Source organism: Tamandua tetradactyla, chromosome 2, assembly GCF_023851605.1.
Source record: "Tamandua tetradactyla isolate mTamTet1 chromosome 2, mTamTet1.pri, whole genome shotgun sequence".
In the NCBI taxonomy this organism is placed as follows: domain Eukaryota; kingdom Metazoa; phylum Chordata; class Mammalia; order Pilosa; family Myrmecophagidae; genus Tamandua; species Tamandua tetradactyla.
In genome coordinates this window covers 52801298-52825285 of record NC_135328.1, presented here as the reverse complement: position 1 = coordinate 52825285, position 23988 = coordinate 52801298, and the positions used below count along the sequence as shown (strand labels likewise).

The 23988-nt window shown below is 35.4% G+C and overlaps 1 protein-coding gene across 20 annotated transcripts in view; it reads left to right on the top strand.

Annotated features, from left to right (window-relative positions):
* FNBP1 (formin binding protein 1) overlaps positions 1-23988 on the top strand; it is a 152825-nt gene that overhangs the window by 110147 nt on the left and 18690 nt on the right. For 8 of the 20 annotated variants that reach the window (XM_077147100.1, XM_077147098.1, XM_077147097.1 and 5 more), the window contains 7 exons: positions 718-846; positions 3785-3931; positions 7630-7827; positions 8741-8923; positions 12104-12187; positions 14808-14822; positions 18786-18895. In XM_077147100.1, the coding sequence (XP_077003215.1) occupies positions 718-846; positions 3785-3931; positions 7630-7827; positions 8741-8923; positions 12104-12187; positions 14808-14822; positions 18786-18895 (866 nt within the window). The remainder of the gene's footprint in view (positions 1-717; positions 847-3784; positions 3932-7629; positions 7828-8740; positions 8924-12103; positions 12188-14807; positions 14823-18785; positions 18896-23988) is intronic. The other 12 variants (XM_077147105.1, XM_077147104.1, XM_077147113.1 and 9 more) reach the window with 7 other exon arrangements.

Below are 23988 nucleotides of genomic sequence, written 5' to 3'. Positions count from 1 at the left end.
ATATTTATCAAATTACCTCCAAAGCGCTAATATAAATCTATAATAATCCTTTGTCGTTGTTGATGACTTTAAAGTTTATGTGCAGTCTTAACTAAACTTTAAAATAGATTCCATAACTTGGCAACATTGCCTCTTTCTTTTAGATATGTGGTTAAAATATGAATTTTAGAGTTGATTTTTCTTATTGCTTTGTTTAGAGAGAAAAGCAATTCAGTAAAATATAAAATAGAACATAAAAGACACAGAGGATACCATAGTTACTGCTTCATTAAAGTATAGGAGAGTTTTAGAAAACTCCATTTTGTTGGTGGTTCATAATGCCTTTTTAGATCAACTCCACTGAGAATTGAATAAAAAATTGATGGATCCGCCCCTTCAAAATAAATATATTATGAATAGAGGCTCCCATAAGGGCCATCGAAGTCGCATGAATATGTGAATTTGTCCAAATGCAGACAATATAGAGTGGTGGCACTTGTGACAAACTAGAAAGTGCATGCCAAGTTAAGACAATAGAGAATGGTGGGGGTTGTGACAAACTAGAATGTACATTCCTTACCTAAAGTAAATTCAAATTCAAAACATTTTTTTTAAAAAACACCTGCTAAGTATCACACATTTGCAGTGAATTTGGCCCCCACAGAATCCCCAGTTTGCAAATCTGGACTTTCAGTTATTCTGCATAAACATGAGGGTGCTCTCATATTTTGTCTTAAGGCACGACAACAAGCTCAAATACGTCACCAAATGGCAGAGGACAGTAAAGCAGATTACTCTTCGATTCTTCAGAAATTCAACCATGAGCAGCATGAATATTACCATACTCACATTCCCAACATCTTTCAGGTAAGTGAGTCAGATCTCTCAGATGTCATGTTTCACTTTGCTTATTAAAAATACATTGCTTCTGGGCGGGCCGCGGTGGCTCAGCGGGCAAAGTGCTTGCCTGCCATGCCGGAGGACCTCGGTTCGATTCCCGGCCCCAGCCCATGTAAAAAACAAACAAACAAACAAAATACAATAAAACAAGAAAATGTTTAAAGATGTTTCCCTTTCTTCCTCCCTTCCTTCCTTCCATCCTTCCTTCCTTCTCTCTGTCTTTCCTTCCCTTCCTCCCTCTCTCTTAAAAAAAAAAAAAAAAAAAAAAAAAAAATACATTGCTTCTGAATCATGATTACTGGACTTGTCTTCTAGGTGTTTATAAAATTCCAAATTTCCACTAACTCAAATCATTTTGTAAAGTATCTAGACCAAGAATTGACTAGCATTAAGAATTAAATACATATTAATCTCAAGATGAACCAACAGCCTTTGCAAACTTCCAAATACGTTAATTTAATTCTTTGGTTCACACATGCAAATATTTTGTTCCAGCCTTAGACCTGTCTTAGACTAGCACACTCTTTGCTAAAAGGACCATTCTGATTACAAAAATGCCAACATAACTTTAGCAGTTAAAGCAGCATTCATAGAGTTGTGGGATTTGAACAAATGTCAGACTGTTCTTTCCTTTTGATTGTTTTTCTTTGGCTATTTTAGGCTGTCAAAAACGGTATGAGAAAATATATATAAATGTAGTCCCATTTGTGGATCTTTTATGACTTAGGGTCCAGTTGTAGCAAACATAATAAATATTTGTTTCTTGGTGTTTCCACACATGGAAAATAAGAATTTCTGTAATGTAAAAGGAAGGTATACTGTTTATATCTCAGAAACCAAGCCTATATTGGGTTGAGACAAATACTTGTTTTGGTAAAAGGTCATGAATTAAAGATGAAAAAAGTTTGAAATATGTTGTCAAATGGTGTTAATAATAAAGCTAATTGAGTTTGGGAATGGATTTGTGCAAAGTATACATTTTTAGTGTTTTCTATTGTTAAATATAACATATATACAAAGAAAAGAAAAAAAAGCCATGATTTTCAAAGTACACTACAAGTAGTTACAGAACAGATTTCAGAGTTTGTTATGGGTTATCATGCCGTTCTTTTCAGATTTTTCCTTCTAGCTGCTCCAAAACACTAGAGACTAAAAATTTTTTTCTTTTTTGTGAAAAAATACCACATATGGAAAAAAGCCATAAATTTCAAAGTACATCACAACAGTTAGTTGTGGAACAGATTTCAGAGTTTGATATAGGTTACAATTCCACAATTTTAGGTTTTTACTTCTAGCTAATCTAAGATACTGGAGACTAAAAGAAATATCAATATAATGATTCAACAATCATACTCATTTGTTAAACCCTACCTTCTCTGTATAATTCCACCATTACCTTTGATTTTTCTCCCACTCTTTGGGGGTATTTGGGCTATGCCCATTCTAACTTTTTCATGTTCAGAGGGGCTGTCAATCATATGAGATAGGGGGGTGGAACTAGTTCATATTCTGGAGAGGCTGGTCCCTCTGCATTTCAGGATTTATCTGGTCCAGGGACCCATCAGGAGGTTGTAGATTTCTAGAAAGTTACCCTAGTGCATGGGACCTTTGTAGGATCTTATATTACACCCTAGGTGTTCCTTAGGATTGGCAGGAATGGTTTTGGTTGGGGTTTGGCAAGTTATAGTAGGTAGCAGTGTCTAACTGAAGCTTGCATAAGAGTGACCTCCAGAGTAGCCTCTCAACTGTGTTTGAACTCTCAGCCACAGACACCTTATTTGTTACACTTCTTTTCCTGCTTTTGGTCAAGATGGCTTGTGGATCCCACAGTGCCAGGGCCAGGCTCATCCCTAGGAGTCATCTCCCATGCTACCAGGGAGACTTTCACCCCTGGATGTCATGTCTCACATTGAGAGGAGCAGAGTGATTTCACTTGCAGAGTTGAGCTGAGAGAGAGAGAGAGAGAGAGAGAGAGAGAGAGACCACATCTGAGCAACAAAAGAGGTCCTCTGGAAGTAATTCTTAGGCATATTACTGGTAGGCTAAGCTTCTCCTCTACATACTTAAGCTTCACAAGAGTAAGCCTCAAGATCATGGGCTTGGCCTATTGATTTGAGTGTCCCTAATGTTTGATCAGGGGTTTCCCTAGTGGTAAAGTTTAATAGTTCCATATTTTTTCTCCCATCTCTCAAGGGGCTTTACCATTACTTTTTGATTATCTACTAAATTTACGCTGGGATTTATCCAGGCATTACGTTAATCTATACAGGATTAAAGGCCCTCATTCTTATTCTGGGCTCCCTGTTTTTGGATTGTTTAAATTATTTATCCAGACAGTTTGATTTAGATTATGTGCTACAGAAAACTTAGTTTCTGAACAAAAAAAAACCTTTCTTCCTTTGGTCTCAAAGAGTAGATGAGGTTCTAAAGTATAGACAATGTCTTCCTTACCACCATATGCTGAATCATCTTAATACTGACCTGATCAGCTTTGTTCTTAGCTTTAAGTACTGAGTTTTACATATATAAAACAGCCTCTCAAAATCCAGGAATAATAATTACCACTCCAGACTAAATGTGACTGCTATAAGAGCTTACATTCCAGGTCTCTGTTTTTTTATAAGTATTTTCTAAATGAGACCATACAATAATTTCTCTTTTGTTTCTGGCTTATTTTGCCTTACAAAGTATAAATTTTGAGCAGTCTAACAATTTATAAAGTTTGTGTACAGCTAGCTTATATAGAGGCATGGTAAACTTATTGTTGTTCTAGCTCTAACCTCTTTTTTATTGGCTTGTCACCTAGAGGATTTGTTAGAGGTCATAAGACTGTCAAAAAGAAATGTTACTTCCTTAAATAATAGTGGACCAAATTAATCCTACACAAAATCTAAATTTGTTGCAGAAAATACAAGAGATGGAGGAAAGAAGGATAGTAAGAATTGGAGAATCAATGAAGACATATGCAGAGGTTGATCGGCAGGTGATACCAATTATTGGGAAATGCTTGGATGGAATAGTAAAGGCAGCTGAATCAATTGATCAGAAAAATGTAAGTATTGTAGTTTGTGTTTAATTTACAACTGTCTGTGGTCCCATTATTTCAATGAGTAAATTTTTAAACAACTGTACAAGTTGTTGGCAAGGTCTTCTCCTTTCTTCCCTTCCAAAGAGTCCTTTTTTCATCAATTGATTGTAACTAGTTCCTTTAGGTGACCATCATCAGTATTTTTCAACAGTAGCAACACCACTTGACTTTTAATCTTTTTTTAAATTTATGTATTAATTAAAAAAATTTAACAAACGAACTAAAACATTAACATATATAATCAGTAATTCACAATATCATCGCTTAGTTGCATATTCATTATTTCTTAGAACATATGCATCAATCAATTCAGAAAAAGAAATAAAACAAAAACGGGAAAAAAAAGATTATACATACCATACCCTTTACCCCTCGCTTTCATTGATCACTAGCATTTCAAACTAAATTTACTTTAACATTTGTTCCCCCTATTATTTATTTTTATTCCATATGTTCTACTCGTCTGTTGACAAGGTAGATAAAAGGAGCATCAGACACAAGGTTTTCACAATCACACAGTCACATTGTGAAAGCTATATCATTATACAATCATCTTCAAGAAACATGGCTACTGAGCAACACCACTTGAGAGTCCTTTTATTCAGTCCTCTGTATTTTAGATGTAGCTCTCTAATTCCTTCACCAAAAAACATGTTTAAGTGGTAAATTTTTTGAGACATTATATATTTAAACAGAAATGTTTTCTTGTCAGTCAGTTGAGCCCCACAACTTGGTATCTGACTAATTTCTGGAAAAAGGCAAGTCTTCATTTCCTTTAGTGGGACAGGGCTCCTTTTACTCACTTTTGACATTTTTTAAACATTTTTGTTGTAAAATAGAACATATTTTGAAAATGCAGTAATTTTCAAAGTACATTTTACAGAACAGATTTCAAAGTTTGGTCTGAGTTGCCATTCCACATTTTCAGGTTTTTCCTTCTAGCTGCTCCAAAACACTGGGAGGTAAAAGAAGTATCATTATAGTGATTAAGCAGTCATACTCATTTGTTAAATCCTACCTTCTCTATTATAACTCTTCCTTCTCCTTTGATCCTATTCCCAATCTATAGGGGTTTTGGGGCTATGCCCAGTCTAACTTTTTCATGTTGAAAAGGGGGGTCAATAATATAGGATAGGGAAGATGAAATTATTCCTATTCTTGGAGAATAGGAATAAAACAGGAAATAAACAGTCACAATGTGACTGTGTGATTGCGAAAACCTTGTGTCTGATGCTCCTTTTATCTACCTTGTCAACAGACGAGTAGAACATATGGAATAAAAATAAATAATAGGGGGAACAAATGTTAAAGTAATTTTAGTTTGAAATGCTAGTGATCAATGAAAGCGAGGGGTAAAGGGTATGGTATGTATAATCTTTTTTTTCCTGTTTTTATTTCTCCAAGAATAGGAATTTATTTTATTTAAGTCTGGGAATCCCCTGGAGGTTATAGGTTTCAGGAAAGTATACTTTCGCTATTGACATTTTGGGCTAGGTAATTCTTTTTTGGGGGAGCTTGTCTGTGTATTGTAGAATGTTTAGAAGCATCCCTGATCTTTACCCCCTGGATGCCAATAGCGCTTCCCCAATATAACAGTCTAAAGTGTCTCCTGACATTGCCAGATGTTCCCTGGAGAGCAAAATCATCCCTGATTGAGAGCCACTGCTTTAGGAACAATGTTGTCAATTTGGATTTCTTCCCTAGAAACCTCTTTTCTTCAATAAATTTATCAATTAGAAAGGAAACATATTTCCCTCAACAAAAAATATCAACAAGAACTCCAACACAGGCTTTTATAAATGTTTTTTAATTTGCAAAATCGAATATTTAACATATAACTGTATGACAGTATTCTGTGTCATAAAGGCTACTTAAAATGTGAGCTCAGGGAAGGGCTTAAAGCAGACTTCCTTGTGATTAGCTCTCCTTGTCATTAGCATAGATTCTTCATTGCACTAAGAACATTTGATTGTATTAAAAATTAAGGTCATCTGTGTAAAAAGTTTTTGTCAATCTAATGGGCTTAAATGCTTCCAGAAATGATAAATGGTAAATTTCTGTAGGAGGACTAATTTCCTGTTAGCAGGTTGTTGGGTTTTGTTTTTTGTTAATTCTTTGTTCCCTGTTTTAAGACATCTTTACCTAGGACATCCAGCTAACTTTCCAGGAAAAAAATTATTGATGTTTCTGAATTTCGGTGCTTCCTTCGGAGCTCTCATTATGACAAGTTTTCTTACTTAAATTATCAAACCATCCTTTTCTTGGGCTTAAAATGTCTTTATTTAATAATTTCCCCTTTTCTCTTTAAGCATTTCAAAACAGGCAGTACTTTTGCTGAAGTGTTCCTTGGTTAGAGTTACAGGGATCCACATAGTCAAGCTTTTCCCTGTTTTGAGCTTGCCCATTCCATTTTCTTATCATTATTAACTAGTCAGTTCTGTGCATCTTCGCATATTTGGCTTTGATTTGAAGTCTTGGTGTAGTGGTAAATGTCTGGCTCATATTAGAAAATCAAAAAATAATCTTAGTGAGACATTCTCTGATTACTGTATTTAAAATTTTAGTAAACACCAGTAAATTACTATAGTAGTTCTTTAAAGAGAAGTAGTAATAGTGAGGTTTGTAAGTTAAGTCTCCAAAAGTCAGGTCACTTATATGTGAATCTTAACTTTTCCTTTAGCTTCATTCACTGGCATTGATTAAGCTCTGAAACCAGCCTGACTTTAATTTCTTATATTAGAAGCTTGGAAATTTCTTTTTCCTTGAAATTTTACAATTTCACAAGAATGCAAATAGTAGGTATTTAGTTCCTTAATTTATTCAGTAAACACTTATTGTACACTGTTAATACCTGCTAGGCACTCGGAACACAGTAGAAGAAAAGCAAAAGAGAGTTTACATTCTAGTGGGGGAGACAGGTTAGTAAGAAATATGTATATATAAAAGAAATTTAATAATAAATTATCATATTGAATCATAATGATCCAAGAAATTAAATCATTTACTCTTTGCTTTGACTTTATGCTTACTAAGCTGTATTAAAAACTTCGATGGAAACCACATATTTGTAATACTGTATTTATCAAGGGCATTACATAATAATAGCCCATTGTTTTTTCTGTTTTTAGCAAAGTAGTTAAAAAAGAAAAACTCTCCAATGCCAGTTTAATTTTTAAAATAATTCTGTGTTATTCTATGGTTTGCCATTTTTTGGTATCGTTGTACAACCTTTGAAAATTATGTAAGTTGTAATGATCTAATACTATTAATAGCCATTCAGAATAAACATTTCTTCCCTCCTAATAACCATCCAAGGGGAATTAAAAATCCTGAAAAGAGGCCAATTCAACATGGACTCTACCCTGGTAGAAACAAAAAAACGAAAAGATCAACCAAGAGATCTCTCAAGAGTTGAGCAAAGTGATTCTTAATATTTATTTCTCCAAATGTAGAAAACAGTTATTGAAAATATCTTCAAATCTCAATTAGATCACTTTACAAATTAATTTGAATTATTTCTAATGCTAAAATATTACTGGAAAAAATCTATTATCAATCAATATAATTTTCTTAGAAAACCATCTGTATGGGATCATGTCATAATTCATTGTATGAAAAGTACCTATTTAAATGTATTTGTATATGGGGGGTTGTAATTTCAGGATTCACAGCTGGTAATAGAAGCTTATAAATCAGGGTTTGAGCCTCCTGGAGATATCGAATTTGAGGACTACTCTCAGCCAATGAAGCGCACTGTGTCAGATAACAGCCTTTCCAATTCCAGAGGAGAAGGCAAATCAGAGCTCAAATTTGGTGGCAAATCCAAAGGAAAATTATGGCCGTTCATCAAAAAAAATAAGGTACTGATGTTTGGACCCAGTGCGAAATGAGTATTATAAAGTGCGGAGATTTTTACTTTATTCTTTAGTCTTAAAAAACTGAGATTTAAAATTTTTCGTTTCAGAATGCAAAATGAGTGTGCTATTTTACTTTAAAATAGTATTTCTCTTTGCTTGTGGTATCTTTGCCATGGCCATTTGTCTTCAGATGCAGTATCACTTGGAAGGTGTCATGCACACTAACAAATTAATGATTTGGCAGCTATTTCCCATCACTCCTTTCACCCCTAAACTGCTGGTTACCTCAACTGGGAGAGGCAATATTATGCAAAATTTTATAACAATTTATCAGCACGTCTCATCGGTTTTGAATTTTGCTAATATACATAGCCATGAACATATTTCTTTTTTCTTTCTTTTTTTTTAAATATAATAGTGTAATACGTAGGTGCATGGCAGCATTAACCTGGGGACATAAATACAATCAAGACAACATTACTGCTTTAACCTTAAGATAATTTAATATTTAATTTTTTTTAAAGTCCTCCTCTTTTCACCACCTTAGCATTGAAGGTCTTTCATTTTGTCCCATCAAGCTATGTTAGTTTAGATAGCTTAGAAATATTTACCCTTCTGGCCTTAAATTCATTTAGAATAACTGATTAAACTGTAGTTTGCATGGGAAAGTCTGCATGAGCTTCTTGTCAAATATATCTTGCTACTCTTCTGTTGCATTACTTACTAAAACTCCCACTTTCATCATATTCATTTAACATATTCTATATGTTTTCCTTTTGGACCATGGCCTAAATATTTAATTGTTTGTTTTACTTGTTTTTGGATTTCAAATATTATTTGATGCTTATTTTCGTTTTGTGTCTTATTTTCTTGTTTCTGATTTTTATTCTGCCACTGCTCCATCTCTTACATGTAGCTTATGTCCCTTTTAACATCCCCCCATCAGCCTCCTCCTCCTCCCCCTGCCTCTGCCTCACCCTCTGCTGTTCCCAACGGCCCCCAGTCTCCCAAGCAGCAAAAGGAACCCCTCTCCCATCGCTTCAACGAGTTCATGATCTCCAAACCCAAAATCCACTGCTTCAGGAGCCTAAAGCGCGGGGTAAGTTCTGCTCTGGAATCCCGTCTCTCTTGTGTGCTTTTGTTGCATGTTTTGTTCTGCATAACTTATTTTGTTTGTGAATGAATCCATTGTGGTTTTCCATAACATAAAAAGAACCTATGATTCATTATAGCTAAAAAGAAAAAGAAAGACAAAAAGAGAAGGAAAGAAAGAAGGAAGGATAGAAGGAAAAAGAGAGCAAGCCAGCAGACTTCTTTTTGTCTCTGCTACATTGTAAGACTTTTTCCCACTTCCCCTTTAAAACATCCAAGTCATTAATATTTTGCCTCATTTTACCAAAGAAAGAAACCTAGATTCATTCTAAAGTTAATGCCATATGAGATGAGGAATTGGAAATCACTGTCTAATCAGAAATTTTTTGCTTAGTAATTACTAGAATGACATGAGTGTAATGAAGATACAGCTCTCTGAACTACACCTCAGAGTTCTAAGGGGAAATGTTATAAGTCACAGTGGTTTCATTAGCTTTTTTAGTTAAATTATAAAATGTTGATAAAATATCTGATGACTGGAAAAGACCTAATGCAGTATTTATCTTTAAAGGTTGAAAAAATAATAATAGCAGCCAACATTTATTAAGTGTTTTTTATCATATGTGCCTTTACTTTTCTTTGACCACCCTATGAAACCTAGATGCTAATGTTTTGTTATTTTACTGATCAGAAAATGAAGGCATTAAAAGACTAAGGACTTGCACAAGATCAAGCTAGGAAGATGTAGAGCCAGGATTCAAATTTAAGGAATCTGCTTACAGAATCTGAGATTCTCTGACACTTGCATTCAGGGAAAATCTTTATAATATGGTTTACCCATAGTGGATGTTATTAAAATTCAAGTTTGCCATTCTAAATTAAGATCACATGTGCCGATGTCCCAGATTTTGATAGAATTGATCCAGCAACCCAATGTAGATACCCATTTGGTTTACAGAGAAAACTTGGAATAAAGAAATTTATAATCTCCTGAATAAATCTTACATAGTCAGTCTGCTCTAATCCTTCCCCAAATATGTTTTATAATGGGTAATGAACTATGGAAATCGAGAGTAGACGGTCAGTGCACTAACATACCCAGCATGGTTTTTATCCTGTTCTCTGGGAGTTGCAGGGCCGTTGTAGTGGGAGATTTTCTTTTACAATTTTTACTTATCACTTCTCCTGGGATCTCCAGAAGTTATTTCTTTCCAAATACTTATTGCCAGATAATTATCACTAAAGCCAGAGTTGGAGATCAGCCTTTGGGCAGGTAAAGTCAAGCCAAGCATTAATTTAAACTAAAAGTTCCGAAGTTTTGTTTCCTCTACTAGAGTGTCAGCTGGCGCGTTTTCGTAGGAAAAGATTCTAAACCATAACTGATCAGCTAGCTGAGAGGTGACCTTAGAATTGGAATCAACAACAGCAGGTTACCAGGATGAAAATGATGGTCTTCACTGTTGACCTAACAATCTTTTTTAAGTCTTTTTGAGTCTATGGAAAAGTGCTCTGTGTAAAAAGGAATGTAAATAGTTCTTGGGTTAACTAGATTATTTTAAAATAAAAGATAAAAACAGCCTTTCTATGTGTAATAAGAAAATCTCAATGTTTTAAGCATAAAATATAAGTGGTGAGATTATCTTGCTTTAGTTAACCAGTGTATTGGGTTAGATTGCAAGAGAGCCATTTTAGAGTATGGCTTCACATGTAGGTGACGGATCCTGTCGAGCTCTGTTATTAGGACTTGCTGCTAGATTATAAAACTTTTTATTAAGTATAAATCAGTAACCCATCTCTGCCACTTCCACAACCTTTACTGAGCACACATTTATTATGTTCATCACAAATATCTCTGCATTTGTCTTTTGGGATCACAATTGAAGTATATTGAATATTCGTAATTGTTTACCATTTATTTGTGTGCCTGCTCCGTTCTTCCTCTCAACATTGCAAAGTCTGTTGCAAATGTTTTCTGAATCTGTCGTGGTGTCCTCCTAGTGTTTACAATAAGACCAAAGAATGTCAGTAATCCATAAGTGTAAGAAAAAGATGACTAGAAAAATGTATAATACTTAAAAAAAAAAAAAACAGTGAAATGGAAAATTGTTTAATTTGATGATTTAAAGGAAGACTCTTCTTACCATAATTAACAAAACACATTTCATTTCTTACTCCTTAACCATGCTCAACAAAGCCTATTTAAAAAAATTTCATAAATGATGTGTGTGTTTTTCTGAGAGTAAATGCACACACACATAACACTACTAGAAAAATAGCTCAACTAAGTAAGTAGAAAAATGGTTTGCTTCCATCATTTTTGATCAATCTGTTAGGGCCAGATTTAATGGGTCTTCCTTAAGGAAGTAGCAATGTAAAAGAGAGAAGAAAAAAGTAGGGAATACATCATCTGTGTAAGATTAGAAAGTTCAAAAAACAAATTGTAAAGTTTGGGGAATTAAAATTTGATTTTAAAGCAATCTCAACCTGGAAGCTGCATAGTTTATAAGATCCATGACTAAAATGATACAGTCCTTGCTACCATTTAGTTTATTCTACTTTTAAACTTAAGACTTTCGTGCCAAAGACAATTTAGTTAGGAAAATTATCCTAGGAGAGTAACAAATGTGATTTTAATGTATCTTTTAATTTATCACGTTTTGCAGCTTTCAAATCCAGATTCCAATAATTTGTTTCTGTCATCACAATATTTACATCGTCTACAAACATTTCTTAGCATGACTGATTTTGTTTCTAAATAATTAAACAGGATAAAATATTTTTGTTTAATACATTGACACTTGTAAGAACATTTTATTTCATTGAACATCTTTAAAGATTGATATGCCACGTGAGCATTAAATTATTACATACTTGTATGAGTCAAAGTAAAATGAAAATAGGTGGGGCATTCTCAAATGTCTACATTTGAGACTCAAAATTTTCATTCTACAAATTTTACTTTCGTTGTCTTAAATTAAGATTCCTTTTCCTGGTCTGAGCAAGGGTTTCTGAATCTAAATAATGAACATAATTTTTTCCCATATTTTAGAGTTAATTGTATGGAAAATGCCATCAACATTTATCATAAGGTTTTGAAAATCCTTACCAGTTGTTTGTCAGATGTTACAATCTTATGGTTATTTTAATTTTATTTTTTTTATCTTGTTCTCTTGCTGATTATTGGCAGACTCAGTCTTTCTGTTTTCACAAAGAACTCATGAAGAGGACGATAGGGAAACCCACGTATGCCTTTGAGGCTAGGGACTATGTTGTAAGTTCACCTGCAATGGCCAGGTCATGCAGTCACGGCACAGCCACTAACCCCACTGACGGTACCAAGACTGGGGACCCAAATGCGCTCTCTTATGCTTCCATACAAAGTGCAATTCTCAATTGAGAGGACTGGACGTAGGAAAAAGTCTAATGGTATAAATTCAGCCACAGTACACTTCATCTGGAAAACTTATATAAAAAAGGGAACCAATTGTCTTAAACATGTCAGTGAACTCAGCTTGTTTTTTTTTCCTTTGCTTTTCATTCTGGTTCTGGTAAAATCTTTAAAGGGATTATGACTTCTTTGTGCGGAGATGTCACTGGGTCTGTGTATGACTTGAAAGAATTTCACCCGTAAATTATAGCTGCAGAGTGTGGTCACAGGAGAATGACAGCCTTACAGACCACAGCTCTGTAGCACAATTATTTACATCCATGTTTGTAATAAATGGATCCATAAGGGATTTATGTGTATAAAGCTTGGAGAACAAAAGCCAAACAAACAAAAAAACACTGAAGTGTGAATAATTCCATACAGTAGTAAAAATGATTTTCCATGGGCCTTAAATATGTATGTTATATATTTATTTCCTTTGTCCCCTTTCTTTGTCCTTGAGGTTAGTGCCTGTGACTGTCCAATAACACATGACCTGCTGGCTCTGTGTTCCCTCATGTGTTATTGACGCTTGTGGCTCCCAAGGCTCTTTATTTGTCGCCTGAAACTGACAGCTTTTTACTTCTTCAGATGTCTAGCAATGCACTTAATGAAACCTTTAAAATTATTATTTTGGCAGATGATTAGATTTCTAATTTTTAAATGATTTAATTGGCTGGCTTACAATTTAAGAGTGAAGACCAGTTTATCAATGTTAAAAAGAATACCATATACCAAGATAGTGCTTCCTTCTCAGTCACAGTCCACTTCAGAAAATTTGAATTTGTCAGTATTTCCTGTTTATACTGGAATTTATTTTCAATCCTATAGTGTCTTGTTTTTATTAAGAAGTGGTAATCTTCCAACGTTGTAGTTTTTGACATGAGAATTCTGTTTTTGGAATGTTTAAGAAAGATTATAAAACTTCTTTATATATAACTGAAGTAACTGCTAGTGTACACAGTCAGATGGGGATTCTTTGAATCAGCAGCATTTAGGTAATCCATAATGTGAGAAAACATTTGTATCAGGTAGTGTGCTTTGTAGGAAGATGTTTGGAAAGTTTTCTGCTGTGCACCGTAAGTGTTGTCTGTATGTACAAAGAACTCAAACTGTGATGATAGATCTATGCTAAAGTTCACAGGAAGGCTCAAGTAGTCCATGCACACTCTCCCCTCAGGACGGTCATGAATATGACTGTAGATAACTTTTCTTTCAAAAGTTTTATCTTGCTATTTTTCTCCGTAAAAGTCTCTTCTTTCCCCATAAGGACAATTTCTTTTAAAATGTTAACACCTATTTACAAAGAAGTGCCGATGTCAATTTGTTCTTAAATTAAGAATTAGATTTTTTAAGTCTCATTTGAATCTCTCCTCCCTGATTTAAAAATAAAGGGCACTTTCTTTGGTACTTTGTCTTAAAAATATATAATTTTAATGGATTCTCCTATCAGTTGCCTTAACTTTCTAGGATTGAAAACAGCCAAGTAAATATATACTGAACTCTTAAAATACTGCTTTACAGCCATAGACAGCTTTCACTTGTTAGTAGAGAGCCAAGTATTATTTTTCTAATTCTGAGATGCCTTCTCTGCCCCATTTTCGGACATTGGTCACTACACCTCTCCAGGCCCAGCAGTGATGTGGTAACTATCAGAAAGTCCATAGCAAAGAGCACTCCTTGGTAGTTGAGACCATTGACAGCCCATTTCCTACAGGTAACTTCCAGGCAGTAACCACTGTTAATTCCCCAAACCATATGTAATCCCTGTGGATAGGGCTCAGAGTTAAATAGAAGCCTCCCAAGAATGACCCCAGAGAACAGGAGGTGGTATGTGGGAGCCGTGAGTCCTCAGGCAGGACCCAGCGTCATCCTTCTGCCCAGAGGGTTTCTAGCTCCTGGTGAAATAGTTTTTCAGGGCAACTTCAAGTCCTTGGTTACCCAGTCACCAATTTGAGTTTGGCTTTAATGCCTTCAAGAAATGCAGTGTTCGTATATATTAGATTTCCTTAAGATAAAAACAGTACTTGCATCTAGTGGAAATAATTGGACTTTTTTAGTCTGTGAAAACTTTCCTTGGGAGATTTGGTGAATATGCTTTGTGATTATTTTTGTCTTTTATATTTCATAGATTTATATATGTATATATACATTATATTTATATGTCACTGACTCCAACCTTACTTAAGTTTACATCCAGGCTGACATGACCAGTACAAAACTGCAAACCGACATTCTCCTTTTCTATCTTTGCTCTGGTAACGTGGCAACTAAAGGAAGGTTTTGGTAGGGATCAGCCCTTCTTGTGAACTTTTGCACAGATTCGCACAAGTCATTTTCACAAATCAACGGGTGAATTTGTGTTATGTTAATAAGGTAGAACTACAAAAGTTCCTCTTCTTCTGATGTTCTATTGTTTTTTCTCTCTTTTTTTTTCCTGTTACCCCTTCAATTTTAAATGAAGCTTTCTCTCAAGCTGGTAAGCACAATTATTCCATGCATGCCCTGAGTCTAATCAGGTTTTTGTGTTTTGTGGGTGCTATTCCATGTGCAGTATCTCTTCAAAATTAACTATTGATTTGTGTTTCTCTTGTGTATGCACTCCTTGGTATGCCCTTATTAGACCTTTCGAATACAAAGGTCCAGAAACTAATAGAGGTGATCTTAATCTGTTAAAGTTGCTAAGAAAATTAACCCTTAACTCATAATTTGGTTTCCTTTATTCTTGGGGCTTTAAGAGGATGACAGATGTTGACAAACTGTTTATATAAATATGAACATCAATATTAATATTAAATATTCTGGTTTGTTTTGAATAAAAATAAATTTAATATTGAATGCTGCTCCTCCCTGGGAGCCATAGAAATAGACGGAAAAAAAAGACCTGCAGAAACGATGCTACCTGCAGTAGCCTCCCAGGTGTAAGGCTGTGAGAACTGAAGACCATGAAATTTTCCAAGTGCTACATAGATGTGTACCTTTTGCATAGCTGATTTCAGAGGCTACAAGATAATTTTTGGGCAATGGAAAGAGCCTCCTAAGCCTTTCTAGACTTATTTACTTAGTGTTCTGTGTTGTTGTTTTTATTTAATTGCATAGCCTAGTAAACAGTTCAACTAATAATTAAATTTATTAAAAGAAACTCTTAACCAACATAATCCATAACTATACTTCAAATATGTATGTTGCATAGAATTCTCAAACTACACAGCTGATAATATCCTAAAATAATGGACAATGATGAAGTGTGACTGTTTAAGAATAAGAGCCTCATTTTATGTACTGCTGTTGATAACTTAGGATGGTATTTTATGGTTATCTTATGATGTACTTTTCTGTGTGTATACATATGTGTATATATATGTATGTATACACATAATTTTTGCAACCTGACTCAGTGTTTGGCAACTTGCTTTTGCCAACCCTAAAGGAAAAGAATATTTTATTAAATTAAACATTTCTTAAACTGTGAAATAAAATCTTGAGAAGAGTCTTTGATGAAGATCTCCACAAAAGGAAAGGGTTGGCTAAAGGCAACCCTCAACACTCAAATGAACGGAACTCATCAGCAGTATTAATTTAGGAGAACCTGGATCAATTGACTAGGCATCTTTCTCAGATGCCAGGGTTTCCTTCTTTGCCCTTTATTTGTTCTTTTGCTGGCTTTCTAATAGCAAAAGGTGATATTATCAGTCAGTCTTTCTGTTTGAGATACAAATCATTTTACCAACTGGGATTGAATTGATGCTTTATACCATTTCTTTTACACCAATAAGGAGGTAAAATGTTGCACAAAGCTGGCTTGGTTGTCTAAATAATCTTTTTTCAAGGTGCTTGTGCTATTTGGTGGTGAGTTGCCCAAGAGCAAGTGTTTGACTCCATTACTGTATAAAAGAAGAACCTCTTCACAACTACAACCATTTAAAAATAGGCATATATGTATATAAACTGCACTTCAATACCAGTTCCAGTTGCTGTGACCAGTCTCTGTCTCTTTTGTAAACTGGGCAGCTCCAAAGTTTCCAGAAAATCTACTCTCACTCAAAGTGGAAATAAAAATCTTTTCATGCAATATGAATCATAGGTCAGAGTATTGTTTAAAAGAATTCAAGCTTCAAAAGTCTAATTGGATGAAATGACTCTTTCAGGTCTTTTCAGAAACTTTCAATTTATTTGGACATAGAGGGATCTGTTGACTTGAAGGTCCAATGTCAATGTAAAGTTTGTTTGAGGCATAGTTACTGAGATTGGTTTTTAAATAACATCAGAAGCATAGAATATCTGTTGAAAGGGGCCTAATACGTAATTAAATTAACTTGTAAATAGTCAGTATTGGGGGGCAGTTGTTGATCAGCATACACAACTACTATTTAAAGTCACAAATATATGGTGTGTTTTACTTACGTATTTCTTTGAAGTATTTAATATACCAATGTAAATTTGTTCATAGTCTAAGTCTGCTGTCCAGCATGGAAACCACTAGCCACATGTGGCTAAATTTGAGTTAATTAAAATTAAATTCATTTTCAAATCCAGTTCTACAGCTGCACTAGCTACATTTCAAGTGCTCGATAGCCACACCTGTGGCTAATGGATAATATTAGTGCAGATACAGAACATTTCCATCATTACAGAAAGTTCCACTGGACTCATAGCAAATTAGAGTTAAATGAAAACTGAAACAACTTCTAATCCAACCTCATCATCACCAGAAGCATAAAAGAGGAGAGTTGCCATCTAGTTAGTATCAGAGCTCCATAGCCTCCCCCAGAACCCAGCGCATAGTAAGCCTCAGTAAACATTAGCTGAATTAACATGACCACTCAGTAGGTTTCCTTACTTTTTCATAGCTGTGTATCTTATACTGTGTTTTGTTATATTCTGGTTTTACAAAAAAAACCCAAAAGACAAGAAAAAAACCCAAAACCCTCAATTCTAGAGAACATGTTGATCTGCTTTCAATAAATTTAGCATGAGAAAAATGTATTTTCTTTCAATTGAATCATTCTAAGCTCAATGATTCAATTGAAGAAAAGCAAATCATTGAGGTTTCAAATATTTTGACACTATAGTATATGAAAAAAAGTCATTTGTTTTTATATTGATGATTAGTTTTGCTTCATCTTAGGTTTAGAGTCCAATTAAACTTCCTTGGTTCAGCATTAGGGAAAAGTCACCTATATTCTGGTTTCTACCCAAATCTTATCTCTTCCCATTCAATACACAATACCATAGAGTGAAGAGGAATCCATGTGACTTAGTGGAGAGTGTTTGAGAACAGTAGTGGAAAGGACTCTGTGTGGCCTTTGTGGCAAACTATTTGCTGAATCACAAACTCTTCTCAACACAGCCGCCTGGTAGTTTAACATAAACAGCCTAGGAACTCCAGTCACAAGCTTCTATGTAAGCTACTTAGCAAACAACTTGATTTTGGAATTACAGTTCTTGTGTCCCTTCTTTTCTACCCACTCGCAAGCCAGTCTTGTTTTAAAAGAATTAAGGTTTTAAAATAAAAATCTCTTTTAAAATTCCCTGGCTTATCCCTGGTTATTAAATAAATTTCTCTCTCTATGCAAATAACCCATTAAGTAAGAGCACTTGATACTACACCTTAGCCACAGCTTTTATCAAGTAAGCACAAGGAAAAAAGTCTGGAAACTAACTTTTCTACTTAAAAGTAATCACATGCACAGAAGAAGGATAACAAGTGTTTTTTGAAAGGGAATTGAGATATCAATATACTACTTCAGGTAGATTAAAAACAGCTGAGGGTGTTTTCATTTGCTGTGGGAAGTTGGTTTTGAGGTCATTCAGTAAGAAATCTTGAACACAGTCGTAGGGGCAGCAGAGAGAAGAATGTAGGGGAGGAGGAGGAGATTTTTTTTAATGCCTTTTTCACCCCTATTCTCTCAGGAATGTGATGTCTCATCTGTCACTTAATAAAGATGAAATACCCACACTAGGATAAAAAAAAGCAGTGCCTTAGACATGAAACAGTTTATGGAGAGCTTATCCCTGGTTTGTATTAAGGAAATATAAACTTCCTTAACTCTTCAATGTTGCCAGTTAGAGATGTTAGCACTTTGTAGTAAAATGAAGAATCTGTCTAAAATTTGTTTATAGGTGATTCTCACAGGAGTCAGAAGTATTTCTTCCTCTCTCTTTGCTATAGCATTGCTCCTTGCCCTTTCAGGGGCATTTTGGCTAGCATAAATGAAGTATGAAATGGTTTCGGGGTCTTTTGCAGATTTGCATGCATTGATTTTGCATCTCAGCTGTGTGTAGTGGGAAAGAGCTTAACTTATTTCATGAAAGCAGAGGCAGATTTTTGCATCTACCTGGTGTCTGGTGAATCTTTCCTGCGGGCTTTACTTAGTATTTTTTTTTTTCAAGGACTGTCTTAGAGCTTGCTAGCTTCTCATTGATACATTTCTGTCTGCAGGGTGCAACACCAGAGGATTTCAGCAACCTTCCACCTGAACAGAGAAGGAAAAAGCTGCAACAGAAAGTTGATGAATTAAATAAAGAAATCCAAAAAGAGATGGATCAAAGGTAGAGTGAATCAATATGACTTATTTAAAAATTCCAGTTCAGTTTAGAAAGATGGTAAACATTAAAGTAAATTTGAAAGTGATTATTTAGCAATGTGTTTTGTCACAGTCTACTGGATTGCTTTATTACAGTTTGGGAGATTCCCCTTTACAAATAGGTTTTATTTTTAGTTTTGGCAACAGAATACATATCTGTTTATCATGAGTGTGTAAGTGAGTTTCTTATACAAATGAGGAAATGAATAGTGGCATTGATTTCTACTCTGTCTTGTCCCAACATTTATTTGTTGATTTGCGATTTGAGTATAAATGAAAATCAGCCTTCATATAGGTTCCTAAGTCTTCCTTTTTTTTTTGTATGCTGTATGGCCGGGTCACATATCATTATTTTTCCATGTAAGTTTCCCATTATTGCAGCACCATTTGTTGAATTTTTTTGTTTGTTGTTTGTTTGTTTTGCTTGTTTGTTTTGGGGAAGTGCTTGGACTGGGAATTGAACCTGGGTCTCCCGCATGGCAGGTGAGAATTTTACCACTAAACTACTCTTGTATCCCCCTCTTCCTTTCTTTCTTTTGTTCTTTTTACACAGGCAGGCACTGGGAAATGAACCCAGGTCTCTGGCATGGCAGGTGAGAATTCTGCCACTGAGCCACCATGGCCCGCCCATCTTCCTTTCTTTCTATATAGTGTGCTGATGGTATCTAAAAACAAATCGCAGCATGTGTTCTTATTTACACACCCAATGATTAGGGATGTAAGTGTTTGTTTTGCTCTTGAGAAAAGTCTGTTCTAAATCGTGTTTTCAGAGTAGTTTTCTAAGTTTGATTTTAGGAATGCTAGGTTAATGCATATGTGGGTTAGAAAGGAAAAAATGATTCAGTATCTTTTCTCATTTGGGTTCCCTCCCCATATTTATAACCTGTAATACTTTCACATCATTTAGGGGATATTTGCTAAAAATCCTGATTTAAAAACCACTTAATTAATTGCCTCTCACCTTCTGTGTTTTCACTTAGTGAGCTAGGTGAATCATTCATTTATTTGAGGTTTGAACTTGAGATAACTTGAGGTTTTATGCTGTATAACTAGACAGTGGTGATTCTGTATAAATCATGTTATGTTGAAGCTGGGAGTAAAATTTGATCATGTAATACAATTTAAGTACGTGTGGGGGATAAAGCAGCAACTAAATAAAAGGTCATTTTGCGAACATGATTCGATTCTAGTACAAATGAAAAATAGGTACATATATAATTAACTTTGTTCTAATTTTGTATTGGCAATAGACTATATGAAATAAAAATTTATACTTTTTATTCCATGTCTGACCAAGTATAAAAACAGTTAATGCATAATAAACCTCATGCTGTTTAATAAGTAAGCCACTTATATTTTCTTCAGGAGTAAAAGTTATGAGTCAAGTATCTGAAGTGACATTTTATGGTTATTGAAAGACTTGAAACAGATTTACCCTTTCTAGTTGTCCAACATCATAGAGAAAATTTGGTCACTTTGGTCATGGCCATAGAACCTGGTTAACCTTTTAACATCCATGGCAGCCCTTCCTGATAATAAAACAGATTATGTTCAACCATTCACTTTAAGACTGTTTACTGAGCACTTACTGTGTGCAATGAATTATCATAGGCACTAAAGATAAAAAAATGAACAAATATGCAAAATAAAATACCCTGCTTTTGTGCATTTCACTTTTTTGTGCAAAAGAAACAGAAAATAAATAAGAAGGACTTGAGGAGAGAAGTGACATGACCTAGAAAGGTTTTTAAAATAATATAAATAATACGAAAAGGCAAGAAAGGAGATAAGAAGAAATATAGAATAGGCAGGACAGACCAAAAGCACAAAGTAGGATGGCATTTAAAATCCAATCACCATTTGATTCCTGGACCATGCACCTAAAAACTCCTGTCAGCAGACACCTGGGTTCAAATCTAGCTCTACCACTCATTATTGCAGACTTTGGAAAAGTTCCTTAACTTCTTCATAGTTTAGTTTCCTCACTTTTCAAAGAGGACTAATATACTCTGTTTATGTTTTGTGTAGAGATTGAGTCGAGATATATAAAGTGTTTAGAATTGTGCCTGACTCAGAAATATTATAAAATCAATATGTTAAATGTAAACAGATTGTGTGTTTTAATTCAAAGATAGAGATTCTCAGACTGTACCCCACCCCCTTTGTGGTGGTTTACAGCCTTTACATACCCGTGAAAAAACCATGTTCTTTTAATCCATTCTTGTGGGTGTCGGCCTGTTGTAGGTAGGACCCTTTTGGTCCCTTGAGATGTGACCCACCCCATTGAAGTGCGTCTTAGTCCTTTTACTACAGTTCTTTATGAGAAGATAAAGGACAGAAAAAGCCCAAAGAGCTTAGAGTTAGAAAAGCCCAGGAGATGCTAAGAGAGGACCCACCAGAAGCTCAGAGAGGAACTAGAACCAGGAACTAAAAGCAGTGAAACCCAGGAGCAAAGGACCAGCAGACCCTAGCCATGTATCTTGCTATCTGACTTCTTCAGAGACAGTGTCTTCCTCTTGATGCCTTAATTTGGACATTTTCAAACCTCAGAATGCTAAATTTGTAAACTAATAAATCCCCATTGTTAAAAGCCAGTCTGTTTCTAGTATATTGCCTTTCAGCAGCTTTAGCAAACCAAAATACCCTCAAAAACAGGAGAAATCCACCTATATTCTGTCTTTAAGAAACATATCTAACTCATAAAATATAGAAAGGTTAAAAGTAAAATAATTAAGACAAAAGCAGTTCCAGTTGACCACAATGGCAGCATAAGACGCTACAAGGTTCTGTTCCCCCATAAAATCTTTGAGCAACTAGCAAAAATTGCAGAGCCATCTTCCTCAAAGCCCCAGGACAGCTGTTCAAGGATTGCAGTAACTGGACAGGTGCCAAATCAAGAAAACACAGTTTTCACAATGGTAGGAGAAACTGGAGCACCCTTGCTGGCTCCTTCCCCACCTTTCCCCAACACAGTATGGAGTCAGGCTGCACTTCCACTGTGTGTCCCTGGACCTGTTCTGAAGAGAGCAGAGTAACCCCTATGCACATACTCTGCACACGTGCCTGCCTATTGGTGCCAGTTTGTACAGTGGCAACCTGAAGGACTGAGCCAGGGAACTTGGGTAGGCTTATCCTTCCAGAACCTGCCCTGCAGGAAGAAACAGCTCACAGACAGCTAAAACAATGTAGAGAAACAATTAAGTCAAAGCAGTGTGGGGCAAAGGATTACCTATTTTTAAGTCATACAGTGAAATGCCTGGGAAGGGGAGAAAGTCTATTTCATAGGGAGGAGAGGGGACATTCAAATTACTGTAAAGGGGTGTTCCTAAAGCCATGAGCAAGCACAAGCCCAGAGCAAGATGCAGACTCAGAAAAGATGGAGAGGACCCTGCACTTAGTTTAGGAGGGCCAGATTTGAAAGAGTGTACCAGCTATCTCGGAGCCAATTTGCAAAGACCATAAGAGGTGTTTTTGGATTGTTTTGTTTGTTTTTGTTAACTCCTGGCACTCAAATCTCTGTCATATCATTATATGGATACAAACTTAAGAAACAGACAGTTCAGGGACTAAATCCCACAGATAATATTTTAAAATGTTAAACTATTCTGTGTGTGACAAAAAATTACAATACAAAGATACAGGAAATAATGATTCATCCAAAAAAACAAGACAGTGCAGTACATTGAGCTCCATAGAGAAAGCACCAAGGCAAGTGTGGGCCAGGTGGGCGCTGGGCAACTCTGAGCCTCATTAATGAAAAAAACTAGATGTGGGCAAAGGAGATCCTATGCCTTCTTCATGCAAATTTGCTGGGAGGAGCACAAGAAGCTCCCAGATGCTTCAGTCTACTTTTCAGAGTTTTCTAAGAAGTGCTCAGAGGTGGAAGATCATGTCTGCTAAAGAGAATGGAAAATTTGAGGACATGGCCAAGGTGGGCAAGGTCCATTAGGAAAAAGAAGTAAAAAATTACATCCCTCCTACAGGGGAAAAAAAAAGTTCAAGGACCCCAACACTCCTTTGGCCTTTTTCTTGTTTTGTTCTGAGTATCACCCCAAAATCAAAGGCGAGCACCCTGGCCTATCCATTGGCAATGCTGCAAAGAAACTGAGAGAGGTGTGGAATAACACCGCTGTAGATGACAAGTAACCTTATGAAAAGAAGGCTGCTAAGCTGACGGAGAATTATAAAAAGTGTATTTCTGCACACCAGGCTAAGGGAAAGCCGGATATGACCGAAAAACAGGAGTCTTCAAGGCTAAGAAAGCAAGACAAAGGAGGAGGAGGAGGAAGATGAAGAAGATGAGGATGATGAATAACTTGGTTCTAGCACTTTTTTTCTTGTCTATAAAGCATTTAACCCCCCTGTACACAACTCACTCCTTCTAAAGAGAAAAATCGAAATATAAGGTTAATATTTGTTTGTTTTTAGTGTTTTTTATTGTAAAATATAACACTTATACAAAAAAAAGCAATACATATCCAAATACATTTTAACAAGTAGTGTAGATTTTAAAGTTTGGTATGGGTTACAGTTCCACAATTTTTTGTTTTTTCTAGCTGCTCCAAGATACTGGAAACCAAAAGAAATGTCATTATAATGATTCAGCAGTCATACTCATTGTTAAATCCTACCTTTTCTGTTATACAGCTCCCCTTTTTTCTTTTTTGTGAGAAATAGCATATATACAAAAAAGCAATAAATTTCAAAGCACACCGCAACAATTAGTTGTAGAAGAGATTTCAGAGTTTGGTATGGGTTAGAGTTCCACAGTTTTAGGTTTTTACTTCTATCTCCTATAAAAGTACTGGAGGCTAAAAGAAATAGCAATATAATGATTCAGCACGCATACTCATTTGTTAAACCCTACCTTCTCTGTATAACTCCGCCATCACGTTTGAGCTTTCTCCTACTCTTTAGGGGTATTTGGGCTATGCCCACTGTGCCAGTTTGAATCTGTTGTGGGACCCAGAAAAACTGTGTCCTTGAATCCTCATTCAGTATTGCCGGGTGGAAGCTTTTTGATTGTTCCCATAGAGATGTGACCCACCCAGATGTGGG